Source organism: Condylura cristata, unplaced genomic scaffold (assembly GCF_000260355.1).
Source record: "Condylura cristata isolate star-nosed mole 26May11 unplaced genomic scaffold, ConCri1.0 scaffold00023, whole genome shotgun sequence".
Classification (NCBI taxonomy): Eukaryota; Metazoa; Chordata; class Mammalia; order Eulipotyphla; family Talpidae; genus Condylura; species Condylura cristata.
Genome location: NW_004567124.1, coordinates 20,296,913 through 20,310,233, shown reverse-complemented (window position 1 = coordinate 20,310,233; position 13,321 = coordinate 20,296,913). Strand labels below are relative to the sequence as shown.

At 39.6% G+C, this 13,321-nt stretch overlaps 1 protein-coding gene across 1 annotated transcript in view; it reads left to right on the top strand.

Moving 5' to 3' along the window:
- Window positions 1-13,321, top strand: part of SLC12A1 (solute carrier family 12 (sodium/potassium/chloride transporter), member 1) — a 77,296-nt gene that overhangs the window by 20,848 nt on the left and 43,127 nt on the right. The window contains exons 5-10 of the mRNA XM_012728562.1: window positions 866-961; window positions 2,900-3,039; window positions 4,033-4,143; window positions 6,109-6,220; window positions 7,643-7,770; window positions 11,046-11,130. Coding sequence (XP_012584016.1) covers window positions 866-961; window positions 2,900-3,039; window positions 4,033-4,143; window positions 6,109-6,220; window positions 7,643-7,770; window positions 11,046-11,130 — 672 coding nt within the window. The remainder of the gene's footprint in view (window positions 1-865; window positions 962-2,899; window positions 3,040-4,032; window positions 4,144-6,108; window positions 6,221-7,642; window positions 7,771-11,045; window positions 11,131-13,321) is intronic.

Genomic DNA, 13,321 nt, shown 5'->3' with positions numbered 1-13,321 from the left:
AAGTCAACCTTTCCTTTTTCAGGACTGCATTTTAGCTTGTTTTACTTTGAGAAAACATCCTTCATCTTAATGAGCAGTTCTCCAACTCCATTATTAATGCCAGACATACCAGTTTCTCCTCAGCACAGAGTTGCACCATGGGGTCCGAGGCGTGGATGTAAAAACTGAAATTAAAGGCAGTATAGTTTACAGCCATCAGGGACCCAAGGAAGAAAAGTAAAATGTAACATCTTCTATCTTTCGTTGCTGACAGGTCTTGGAGTTCTCATAATTCTTCTTTCCACCATGGTAACTTCTATTACTGGGTTGTCAACTTCTGCCATAGCGACTAACGGGTTTGTTCGTGGAGGTAAAATTTCTAAGATACCTAATGCTCACATCACTCAGTACGGGTAGGCAAAAAGAATTTTTTCTATATTTCTTGATGAGATCGAGGAAGTATCCAAAGTTCTTGAAACCTGGCTTAACTGTTTGGATGAGCTGGATACAGAAGGAAACAAGGTAATGTAAATACAGTTCAGGTCTTGTCTGCTCAGCTGCCGTCTCTTCTAATGGACCTCAATGGCACATTTGCAAGTCATGGATCCCAGATGCTCAGCTGCCTTGGGTAAATGTTTTCCTTTTCAGGCTTGTCTGCACACTTGTTGCTGGTGTTCCCTGGAAGACAATTCCTGAACATGGCTGCAATTTTAAAGTTTAGTACATTGCAGGTGCTTCCCAGACCTTCATGGGTTGGGCTCTTTAAGAACGTTTCAGGTTTTTCATTAGAAGACTGATCCTTCTGTAATAAAACTCACTGCTGCTGGAAGTTCTGGTGACTTCTCTCAGTACTGGAGCGAAACACGTTTCTTGGGGGATTTTGCAGGTCTTGGAGTCATCATCATTGGCCTGAGTGTGGTGGTGACAACACTCACAGGTATTTCTATGTCTGCTATTTGCACAAATGGAGTAGTAAGAGGAGGTAAGCCAATGTCTTTATTTTTTACTCTAACTTTGGTCACATAATAATAGTATCTAGAAATGGCTTACGTTGGGGAGCAAAAATTGTAATTAGTCTCCAAAGTCTTAAGGCAAAACAAATAGCCCCAAATTTAAATAGCAAGGGAAAAATTCTTTTTAATAAGAAAGTCTACAGACCTATTTTTTGTGATTAAACATTTTTTTAAGACTTATTTATTTTGCATCCAGAACTGAGGTATAAGCCAGAGGTGCAGGGGTAGTGAGAAGATTCACCAGAGACCGAGTAGGGAGCAGAACAGGAAGATAGACTGAAATACACTGCTGAAGGGAGCAGTGGGGGTGTTATGAGAGGTCTGCCACGCCATGTGGGTCACCTCCCTGATTGGGGATGGAACTTGAGCTGAAGCAGCTGTGCTAGTACTGTGCTTTAACCCATTGAACCGCCAGGGAGGGCCCTATGATTAAACCTATATATGAAGTAGACAGTGACCAGGTATCTAGAAAAAAAAGGCAAGGAGTAGTAGTAAAATATAAGGGTTCTTTGGGTTTTGGATGAGTGCCTCATACTCTGAGGTTTCTTCAGCATGGGTGCCCTCCAGCACCCCAGATGACACTGCTGAAGTCACTAGACCTCAGACATCATCCCCGCAATATGGAAATGAGAAGATCTTTTTTAAAAAGAAAAAAAAAAAGTTTCTTTCACATCACTCAAAACAGGCAAGTCTAGTAAGAAAATAAGGTGGATAAAGTTTATTATGGTTTTTCTAATTTCCTTCCTTCTCCTACCTTCCTGCTTTGACACCCCAGGATCTCTGCTTGGGATGCCTTATCTAGGTCTCCCTATCCAGAGTCTTCTAAAACTCCATCCTATCCACAGTTTATCTCCCCTTACAACTGCTGTTTGTCTCACATTTTGATCAAGCCTTGGGACCTGGCTAGTTTAATATAACCTGGACAAAGGAAATAAAGGGCTTTGCCTCATCCAGTGATATGTCACTTTTCAGAGCAGTTTTTGACCCCTGACCCCAAAGGAAATACTGTAACAGGAAATGTTCCTTTTCTGTAAGTGATAGTTGTTTTGGGTATGTTTGTTCAATGGTACTCTCCCAATTTTGTCCACCTCTAAGAGTAGCTCAGAGCAAGAACTCATTTATTCACTCTGGCCTGCAACATCTAGTTACCTAAGCCTCTCAGTATCTAGTCTTTTTTAGCTTCTACAAGCTGCTTTTGGCAGCTTCTAGCCAGTTAACCAGTCCAGTTCAGTCTCTCACATGCTCAGCAGTACACAGTGATATCTAGAATTAACGTTTTCAAGGTCGGGAGAAACCCTTGAGACCCTCCTTATCTTTCTTTCCATTTGTCACTTCCCTACACACACACACACACACACACACACACACACACACACACACGGGTCCTTGGCAATAATCATGCCCTCTTGAGGCAAAAATATAGACAATATCATCTGACTTATAGAAAGGATAGACCATAGTAATATCCAGATGACTTTCTATGTTGCCAGACAATCAGTACAGAAGGTATCTATAACAGAAAACTATGCCAGAATGGAAGTCAGAAGAACAGTGATAAACATACTCATTTCACCTTCTGCTTAGGCTTGTGAATTTAAGATATAAAGTTTTATATCAATTGTATTTCTGACTTGAACTCTGCCATGAAATTTTTTCTAAAACAAAGTCTTTTATTGGTAAAGTTTGCTGTGTCCTTAATTGCAGCATTTATATATAGTTGGTCTCAATAAACTGTATTTTATTAAGCTAAGATGGTTCTATCATAGGTTATATACAGAGTTCAAGGAAGGGCTAAATTACTCATTGACACAAGATTCATCAAATTATTAGAAAGTTGTAATATTATTATTGGAATAGTCAATGTTTTGAATGTTCCTCATGTGAAACATGCTCATTTCTTATTTCAGGAGGGGCCTACTATCTTATTTCCAGAAGCCTAGGACCCGAGTTTGGTGGGTCTATAGGTTTGATCTTTGCCTTTGCCAACGCTGTAGCTGTTGCCATGTATGTAGTGGGATTTGCTGAGACGGTGGTAGACCTCCTGAAGGTAACTAAAAAACTTTTCTTCCATCAAGCAAGATAATTTATTTCAGTTTGCTGTTTCAGTATATCAAGGGATGTCATTTTGATAAGATTAGAGGAAAAGATTTATCCTGCAGAATGTGAAGTTGGTTGTAGTTAGGAGCCTTTGACCAGGCACTAGTCTGGCCATAGAGGTCCAGCTCTCATATTTGCCAACTCTCTACTCACCTAAACCTCCCTTTCCAAATGTAAAATATTATTCTATGTATCTCATAGAAATGTGGTAAAGACCAAGTGAAATAATACACATAAAATACTGCATAAAAATATTTAAGAGATATACATAAGGGTACTGTTACTACCAGTAATGTTACTATTATGATTACAGATTTCCTAAAGGAAAGTTCAAACATTAGAATAACTCACTATAGGAAACTATGTGTTTCCTAATTTAGTTGCTCATTGCAGATGTGATTCTCTAACTGGTGTAGACATTAACTTTTAGTCGATCTCTCATAATACTCACTGAAAGTTGCTGAATTTTATTGGTAACAGTACTACTATTGAAAATTAGATGAATATGTGAGTCGATTATATAGTTTATAGGTACCTTATCTTCAAGAGGTGCATTATCTGACTGAACAGCACTCAAAAAAATACTGAAAGCTACTGAGATTTACTCCTCTAAGATTTTTCTTGACACAAAAATAACTAGTTTGAAACAAACATGATCGTGTATATATACACCCATCCTTTTATTTAGTGCTGCCCTACCTTCAAAAACTGACAGAATGAATCTCTAAAATTTCCAGCCTTAACCTTGCTATCAAAGACCCATTATCATAGGGGAAAAAATTGGTTCTTTGTCCTCTCAAATTTATGAGCACTTCACTGTTCTGATATCCTATATAGTCTCAAGCATTAGTACATAGTGTCTCTTCTTACTGTAAATTCAACTGTCAGATATAAGGGGGAAAAAATACTCCTCAAACTAGTTAAGTGATTTTTTTTATTTCAGGAGAGTGATTCAATGATGGTGGATCCAACCAATGACATCCGGATAATCGGGTCCATCACAGTGGTGATCCTTTTGGGAATTTCAGTGGCTGGCATGGAATGGGAAGCCAAGGTGAATCTCTCAATGATGCTCCCAAAAACTGCTGGGCAGATCCTGAGCAGACTGCAATAATAGAAGGAGCCCCATATTCAAAGAGAATTGCTGCCATCACCACCGTGAGAAACACTGTAGGCTATAGTTGGGGGGAACATCCAAGAGCACTTGTGCTCTTAGGAACGCCCTAAGAGCACTCGTCTGTGTGCCAGGGCCTGTGCTTTCTCCTCGTCTGTGCTACCCTCACAGTGATATGGCCACCAAGTTGCTGCTGGCTCTTCACACACAGACCCCTCCCTCACGAGCGTAGTGACAGAACATGCTGGTAGCATGTGTCTGTCAACCACATTCCTGGTAACCCCTCCCAAGTGGCCTGTGTGTGCTGAAGCCCAAAAAGATGGCAAATTTGGTGCCAGTCGAGGCAGAGCTAGTATCTCTCCCAGAAATCCAGTACTTCAGCAGCAAATTTGAGAGCCTTAGACCAGAGAATAACTGAATATCACAAATAGCAAAATAGTAAATTTCTTAGTGGGAAACAGGTCATTTGCCTATTTTTGTGACTATCTCCAGTGACTCATATATAGCTTCTTTGTGCCTTGAGATGAAGTAACAAGACCTCAAGTGGCCAGCAGAAATGGAAAGCTGGCCAGAATCTCCCACCCATATAAGGTTATAGGAACATTCTGACACAACATTCCTCTGTGAATTATGTGTTTGCACATTAAACATCAGTTACAATGATACAGGAAGTGCCTGTTCTGTGCTGAATATTCAGTGGTGACCAAAACAGAAACAGTCTCTGTTCTAGTAGATCCTATGGTCTATTGGGAGACAAGTAATTATTAGATTAACAACAAAATATAAAATGGCAAATTGTCAACTTGTTCTGAAGGAAATAAACAGGCACTGAGATCAAACATGACTGGGAGAACCAACCTACTTTCTATGATTTTATTCCAGAGAGAGAATTTGCCATTCTGTGGCAGTAGAAGGTAGTATTGAACTACTAACCTATAGTTCAAGGGCTGGATTCTCATCTGGTTTATAGTTCTATGACCTTTAGGAAAATATTTAACCTCTCTGTGCCTCAGTTATATTTGAAATTATTTATGTAAAGGAATACTGGCAAAGCTCAAACTGTTATCTATGCTACTGTAAGCCTCTGCAGAATATTAGCTTTTGTTATTTAGATCCAAGGGCCAAGATAGGCACCTCTGAGGAGATAAATAAGACTTGAAAGCATGAGGAAGAACTATGCAAAGAGTAAGGAGTAAGTACGTTTCCAGCAGAGGAGCCAACATTTGGCACTGCCAAGCCAAACAGCACCTTGAAATGTTAAAGGGACTAAGGAAAGTATTTGCCTAGTTAGCTTTCCAGACAGCAGGGCATATACGCAACTCACCATCAAGGGCACCAGGATTCATAGGGCTTCTGTGAATCATGCTGTATTTTCTTCTGCAGTTAGTATTGGAAAAGGGAGGAATCCATAGGTTTTCCACCTAGAAAAGAAACTGGCTCTGGACTACAGTGGAGTAGTATGGGTACTTTAGTGTGGTGGGGTTGTTACAGTGACTCCAGCTATGGGGAATCCTGTACTGTCAACACACTAGCAAGGATGACAAACAGCGGTACTTCAGAAACAATAAGTAAATTTTTAAAATAAAGGAAACATTTCTATTAGGGTTAAAACTTGGGTTCCAGTTATATGCCTGTGCACCTTGCAGTCAATCTCCCTCCTAACACTTGGAAGGTTGTTGAAATATCACCCTCAGGTGCCCAAACATATGCTCCCATGAAGAGGTAACATCTACTCGGGTCAAATAAGGCTTATAAGGTGCCATTGCCTTTATTTTCTACTTTGGATAGGAGAGTCTTAACGGGACAATACGCTAGTGTGTCTTCAGTGGACACTGGCAATGTTGACAGTCATATAAAATTGTTGAATTAAATCTAAGTTGGCCTCCCTCTGCTTTGCCATTCCAGGCTCAGGTGATTCTTCTGATTATTCTTCTCATTGCTATTGCAAACTTCTTCATTGGAACTGTCATTCCTTCCAACAATGAGAAGAAGTCCAGAGGTTTCTTTAATTATCAAGGTAATAAGTTACTTTTCAATGAAAGTTCCTCCCAGTCTGCTCCCAAGCCATCCCATGACCCCCATCCAGCCACTGGAATCCCATGGTGCTCCAGGGAAGAGCCTGTAGCTGGAATCACTAGAGCTAGAGTCTCAAACTAGCTGCTTACCAACTAGACAGCCCCCACCCCGTTTGCAGGCCTCAGTCTGCAGTGAGGGTAATAATAATAACTTCCTGAGGCTATTTTGAGAAGCAAATATGATAATGAATACCAAAATGGACTGCAAAACATAAAGTGCTAGACAAATTATTTTTGCTGTCAAATAATGTAGGTTAAGTATTTGTGCAAGAATGGAGAACACAGCTCGAATTATTCCACCACTGAAAGCATGCAAGTCCATCCAGCATAATCATTTTTCTCCTTCCTGCTGGACTGTTTTGCACCTTGCTCTCCTAGAACATTACCTAGCTGACCTCACACACATAAGAGATTGTGTAAGTCACCAGCACATCCTCTGACGTCACTGAGTGTGAAACGGCACGTCTCTCCCTACCTCCCCTCTTTCCTAGCTTTCCTTTCTAGCTTACGCAGGAAACCACTGCCGAGGTGTTTGTTCTGTTACATTTCCCTTTATGATGTGTTCAGTTGTCAGTCTTATTGTTTCAGTCCTACATCACATCACCTCTTTCTTCCTGAACTTTTTTCTTTGTAATGGCATGGCAACAACCTTCCCCTCTCTATTCTGTTCCTTCCTTCCAGGTCCTGCTCTCATTTTTCTGATGATTTAAACTTTCTTCCACAAATTCTTTTGTTCATACTTTTCTTCTCCTTCTTCCTTTTCCTTTCTGTTTATCTTCTAAACTGTTTCCTTTTCATTTAAATAAGTTGCTGGCAACCTGTGGGGATGGTATTATCTTACAAAGCTTCTTCCAGTCTTTTCTCCCATCCATGAGAATGTTAGGATTTAGGATCCAATTTCTATGAGCAACGGGTGGAGAGATTAGACCATTTGTAGAAAAATTGTAAGGTGGCCTCATCCACAGGGTTCTTACACAACTCAAAAAAAACCCAGAAATATAGTGTGTTAACCATACTGAGGAATGTTGACTATGTTTCGGGGTTGCAGGATGTGAATGTATGAATGTGTGTGGTATTTTGTGCATATGACAGTAAGTTCAGGAGAAAATTCTCCTTTCTCCTAGATCCAAAGAAGTCAGGCAGGCTGAGTCTCTGTTAGCACAAAAATGATTGGCCTTTTAAAGTTATCTCCTAGAGCTTTACAACTTTGTGATACATAATTTGACTCTTGGCAAACATTACATAAGGCTTATCAAGAATGCACCAGTGTTTTCAATCACTTCGTTCCATTTCCAATATAGGGACCTCTCTCCTACTCTGTGAATAAAGTGTACATGACAATTTTCTCATTATTTGTGTTGCAGCATCAATATTTGCAGAAAACTTTGGGCCAAGTTTCACAAAAGGAGAAGGCTTCTTCTCTGTGTTTGCTATTTTCTTCCCAGCAGCTACTGGGATTCTTGCTGGTGCCAATATCTCAGGAGACTTGGAGGTTTGTGTTTTTTGTTTGTTTGTTTGTTTGACTTTATAATCCTACAGTGTGGTGTTACATGGCGGGCAATACAAAGAGTTATAGAATAGAGAGTAATCATGTTTCTAAACAGATTTGAAAACTATAAGTTGCTTGCAAAGTTTCCTCATTATCTAAAATGATCTTTTAATGCTAACTATCCTATTTCAGATAGTTCATCCAAATGTCATATTCAGTGACCTCAGAGCAGAGTATTTTGATAGTATGTAACATTGCCAACATAACAAATAGAGTAAAATAAAAATCAGAACCACTTTTTTTTTTTTTAAAGATTTATTTATTTGTGCATGGGGTACAGGCCAGAGGCTCAGGGCAGCGAGAGGCTTCATCAGAAACAGAGTGGGGAGCAGAACAGGCAGATCGACAAAGTACACTGCTGAGGGGAGCAGCGGGCGGGTCAGGAGAGGTCTGCCAGGCCATGTGGTCACCTCCAGGGCAGGCGGGAATCGAACTCATGAGGAAGTGGCTTTAGCTTCTCAGTGCTGTGCTTTAACCTGCTGCGCCACCAGGGAGGGCCAGAACCACCCTTTTAAAGAAAGTTTTATTTATGCATGCATGCAGAAATGGGGTACGGCCAGAGGTACAGAGACAGCAAGAAGATTCACCAGAAACAGAGTGGGGAGCAGAACAGGCAGAGTGACAAAGTACACTGCTGAGGGGAGCAGCTGGTGGGTCAGGAAAGGTCTGCGACGCCACATGGGCCAGGGATTGCACTGGGTGAAGTGACTACAATGAGCTTCATGGTGCTATGCTTTAACCCATTGCATCAAGGGGAGGGCCCCATCCATTTTCTTTTAAGTGCAAAATGAATGAGAACAATGAGTAGTCAAGAAAAAACCAAAACAAATCACTTCATGACTAAATATTTATGTCATTATACATCAGAAACATATCCTTATTTAATATGTATCACCCCACTCATATTACTCTGTTAAGTATTGTAAGAAGTGTATTAATTAGGACATTGGCTTGACTATTTCATAAAAGTAGTCTAAACAAGATAGAAGGCTTTATTTTGTAGTATAAAAATTTGATCCTGTACCTCTAAATCATACATAATGTTGTAAACTTATGCTAGTAAATTTCAGAGTATTTTTTTAAGCCCATAAATCATTCAGTGAAATAAGAAATGCAGCTCCAAAAATGGCTACCAAAAGGTAGCCCAGGAACCCATATAAACAAGGAGTTTATATGGGTTACCCTCATCTGCAAGGTCCAAGATGACTAATCACTTCCAAGATCATGTTACAGTCGATAGGAAGAGGAGCAAGCACTTTCTAGAACTTGCATGTGTCACTTCTGCATTCCATTGACTGGAAATTAATTGGTGGCTGAACTTAGTTGCAAAGAAGGCTGGCAAATATAGTTTCTAACTGGCCTGCTATAGGTCCAGATAAATTATAAGGGGCCTAGTGTTAGGGGGAAGATGAGATTGGAGATTAGGAAACAAAAACAGACCTCACTACACACATAATAAAAAGGCACATGATTTACTCAATAAATGTATAATCAACTCAGACCTCACTACACACATAATAAAAAAGCACATGATTTACTCAATAAATGTATAATCAACTTTGGGAGACAACAGATACTGGCAAGAGCTATCAAGAGATAATTGAAAACTGATGCATCATCTAAGCAGATTATGAAGTAAAAATAATGAATAAATAATTTTTACACTAGGGATGATTTCCTCAAAGAAGAAACTTTTCAATGTGAACATAAGGTAAAGGCTAGATTCTATCTCTTAGTGATGACACATAAGGATCTTATCTTCCAGGGTGATGATTGGCATCTTAATTTACATTAGAACAGTTAGTGTGTCAGATAGTTTCTCAAAAAGTATTTTTAGAACTTGTATCAGATAGTTCTAAACAAAAAGGAAGTTTTGTCTTTTAGATAGTCTACCCTTTGTCTTCACCATTCTTATTCTTATATATAGTTCCCAGCTTCCCCCTTTGGTCAGTTTTTTACATTTCATTTAGAGAAATATTCAAGAAATACTCAATAAGATAACATTTTAAATATACCATGAACTGGGAGATGGGAGATGGAGGGTCGGGGGCTATTTCAGGCTCAGTTGCCTCCTTCTTCCTTCCAAATGTGCTGCTTCCATGTGCCACATTCACTTTGGAGACAGGAGTTTGGAAAGAAGAGGCAGAACAAGCCCTGTGTGCAGATATTCCTAAGAGTAGGAAGGGATGAATGATCACAGGATGGCTCTGTTTGGCTAGTTTTGACTGTAGGGCAGATTTGCTGGTAGTTGTATCCAGCTGTCAGATTGGGTCTACATTTACTGAGTCGACATTTCTGATAGATTTGATGAGCAGATTTAAGTTTAGAAAAAAGTTCAAACTTTGTTTAGCTACATTGATTGCATATGTGTATTGATAAATCCCATGTCCTCTTGTGGGAGAACTAATACCTGCTGAGATTGTGCTTCCTTTAATTCAATATGTATTGATTGCTACTCTATGCCAAGCACCATCTGGATAAGCAAAGAATACATTAAAATCTCTATTTAATAATAAGTTGATAAGTTGAATTCAATTATTTAAAAGTTATATTCCTGAGAAATTGATTATGATTATGATTTAGTCCTCCAAATAGGATATAAAATGGTATATAATATATGATGTGAGCTCAGCTCAATCCATTTATATACATTCATAAGCAAGAGAAAAATCCATTTTCTGGTTTCAGCTTAAATTTGCTTCCTTTTGGTGTCTACTTATGGAAATTAAATATCTCCCATTGCAGTCATTCCTGAACTAGATTCCCAGTGGGAAATTTGAAGGACTGGAGAATTTAGAAATCATCTTTTTTGTCAGTTAAAAGTGCTTTTTTTTTTTAAGGCAAGCATAAACTTAGCACACACACACACAAAAAAATACACAAATGACTTTCATGAGCTGGGCGTGTTTGTGTGTATTTCCCCTGATTCTATAAGGTCTGATAGGTCTGCATGAAATCAGAGGAGATTAAAAGCAAGAGAAGGGCCCTAGTGAGTGAATGAACATGTATTTTTTCTATAGAAACTCCTTCCTAACCAGTTAAGAGATCTTTTTTGTTTAGTGCAAAACTCCATAGATTTCCTTATGCCTGATAAACACTTTTTTGTGAGTGTAACCTTTAGCTCACTATTTGAAAATACAGAAACAACTTCAAGTGGTCTCTTTTTTCATTCTGTCCCTTCTCTTTCTACCTCCACATCATTTTTTTTCCCCTCAAAGGACCCTCAAGATGCTATCCCCAGAGGGACCATGCTGGCCATTCTCATCACCACCATTGCTTACATAGGAGTGGCCATCTGTGTAGGTAAGTTGACCTGATGTCAGGATACCAGAACTATAAGGTGTCTAGTCCTTCACTGCCATGGGGCTTTCACTGGAATCTAAGTAGAAACATTTTTTAAAAAGCAATGATTGTTAACTCCTTTCTTGGATGCCATAGGTGTTTAAATACAAGGAAGGATGATGTAGTTACTTTCTGAGCCAGGACTAGAGTAGAGCTGGTCAGAGGGTCATTCTGCCTGAACCTGGGGAGAGTCCCATTTGCCATACTCTGTGACAATCCCCAAGAAAGCCACTTCCAACCCACCTCCCTTGCCATGGAAGGCAGATGAGGGGCAAGCAAGAGAAAAGAAGCCCCAATAGAACCAAACCCAAAAGACCTTAAGAAATTATGAAAACTACAACACTAATGACTGTGTCTCCTCCTTGTCCTTCTGTCCCTAATACGGAAGTGTTACTGTCACTATTTGGCAGGCTGTCAGCACAAGATCCAGCTGCCAGCAATGTGGGCGGCCAATCCCCACATTGCTCAGTGAGCAGAAAATATATGGATTTGCCTGCTGTTACTGAGCTGACTTTTGTTCCACCTGCTGCCTTCAGTCACACCTCCTCCTGGCTGGGGGTTACCTCATGCTTATGCCACAAACAGGTGGAACACTCAGGAAAGAAAACTCTTTTCTGGGCATCACAGACAGTACGGTTTCAGGCTGGACCAATCCTTGCAGCCCTGGCAGCAATGTTAGTAGAGGGTGTGTCCCAGCTTCCCCCTGCTCAGAGTAAAGGAATCTGGGAAGCGCCTATATCTTTTTTTTTAAAAAAAAAGATTTATTTGTTTATGTTTACAGAACTGAGGTACAGGCCAGAGGTGTGGTGGGTGAGAGGATTTAACAGAGACAGAGAGGGGAGCAGAACATGCAGATTGGCAAAGTACACCGCTGAGGGGAGTAAGCGGGTGGTCAGGAGAGGTCTGCCACGCCATGTGGGTCACCTCGGGACAGGATCCAAGTCATGCTGCAGTGGCTTCAGAGAGCTCAGAGAGCTTCATAATATGGTGCTTGAAACCCATTGTGCCACCAGGGAGGGCCCACGCCTGTATCTTAAGTTGGTTTCTGGAGAAAAAGCAAAACGATTCCTTTAAATGCCTGCTTCTCTCTGTCTCTTATTTGAGGAAATTGGATGATGGTGTGAACTGCATTGTGGCATTTCCAGGTTTAGTTGCAGGTGAAGGCATTTTACTTCAATGTTTTAGGAAATAGGCACACTTTTAGATGATACTGAAGTTACCTAAAGTTAAAACTCCCAAATGATTTTCTTTCTCTCGCAAGTAAAATAAAAGGAATGAGTAAAGCTACTGTATAATTTCAGAGATTCTTCTAGATTTTGCCTTTGGTAAGTGATAAAAAGAAATCTATGCCGCTATACTTTTCCCAGAACAGGAAAAGAATATTGTTGAGATTCAAGGCCTGGTATTAGAATAAGGAATAGCTCATGGCATGGCTTCTTGGCAATTTGGAGTTTTCTCATATAGATGTTAAAATACATGATAGTTAGTTCAACAAAATGAACAGCACTATTCACAGTTGCCAAGTTATGAAAATAACACAAGTATCCAATGGCAAGTGACTGGATAAAGAAATTGTGGAATATAAACGCAACAGAATACTACATAGCTATTTCAAAAATAAAATAATGCCACCGGGAATGCATTTGAGTACGAAATGAATCGATCTTGAGGTGATTGTGCTAAGTGAAAGAAGTCAGAAAGTGAAAGAAATTTACTGGTATTTTTACTCATTTGTAGAATATAAGTAACCACAGAAAACAAACTGACAGAGCACAACAAAAATAATTCTTAGACTCCAGAAAAGATCCTGTTGACCAGAGGAAGTGGGTGGGGGGTGAGGGAATGAGGATTAAAGGGATCAGGCATTGACACTGAAGCTGTGGAGGTGGGTGAATGAAGCATATGGAGATCTTCTCCCTCAAATTTACCGCTGTGTACAAGGCTGAGTAATAAAATTTGGGGAGAGACATAGTCGCCTGCTTAAAAAAAAAAAAGTAAAATCTGAAAAGAATAATTTTGCTTCATAACTATCATATATTGTATATATAATTGACATATTATTGCTAAACTATATACATATAAGTAAAATATATTTCATATAATATCTATAATGTCAAGTTTTTAAAAAGTAAAGACTGGCAGGCCAGAGTTA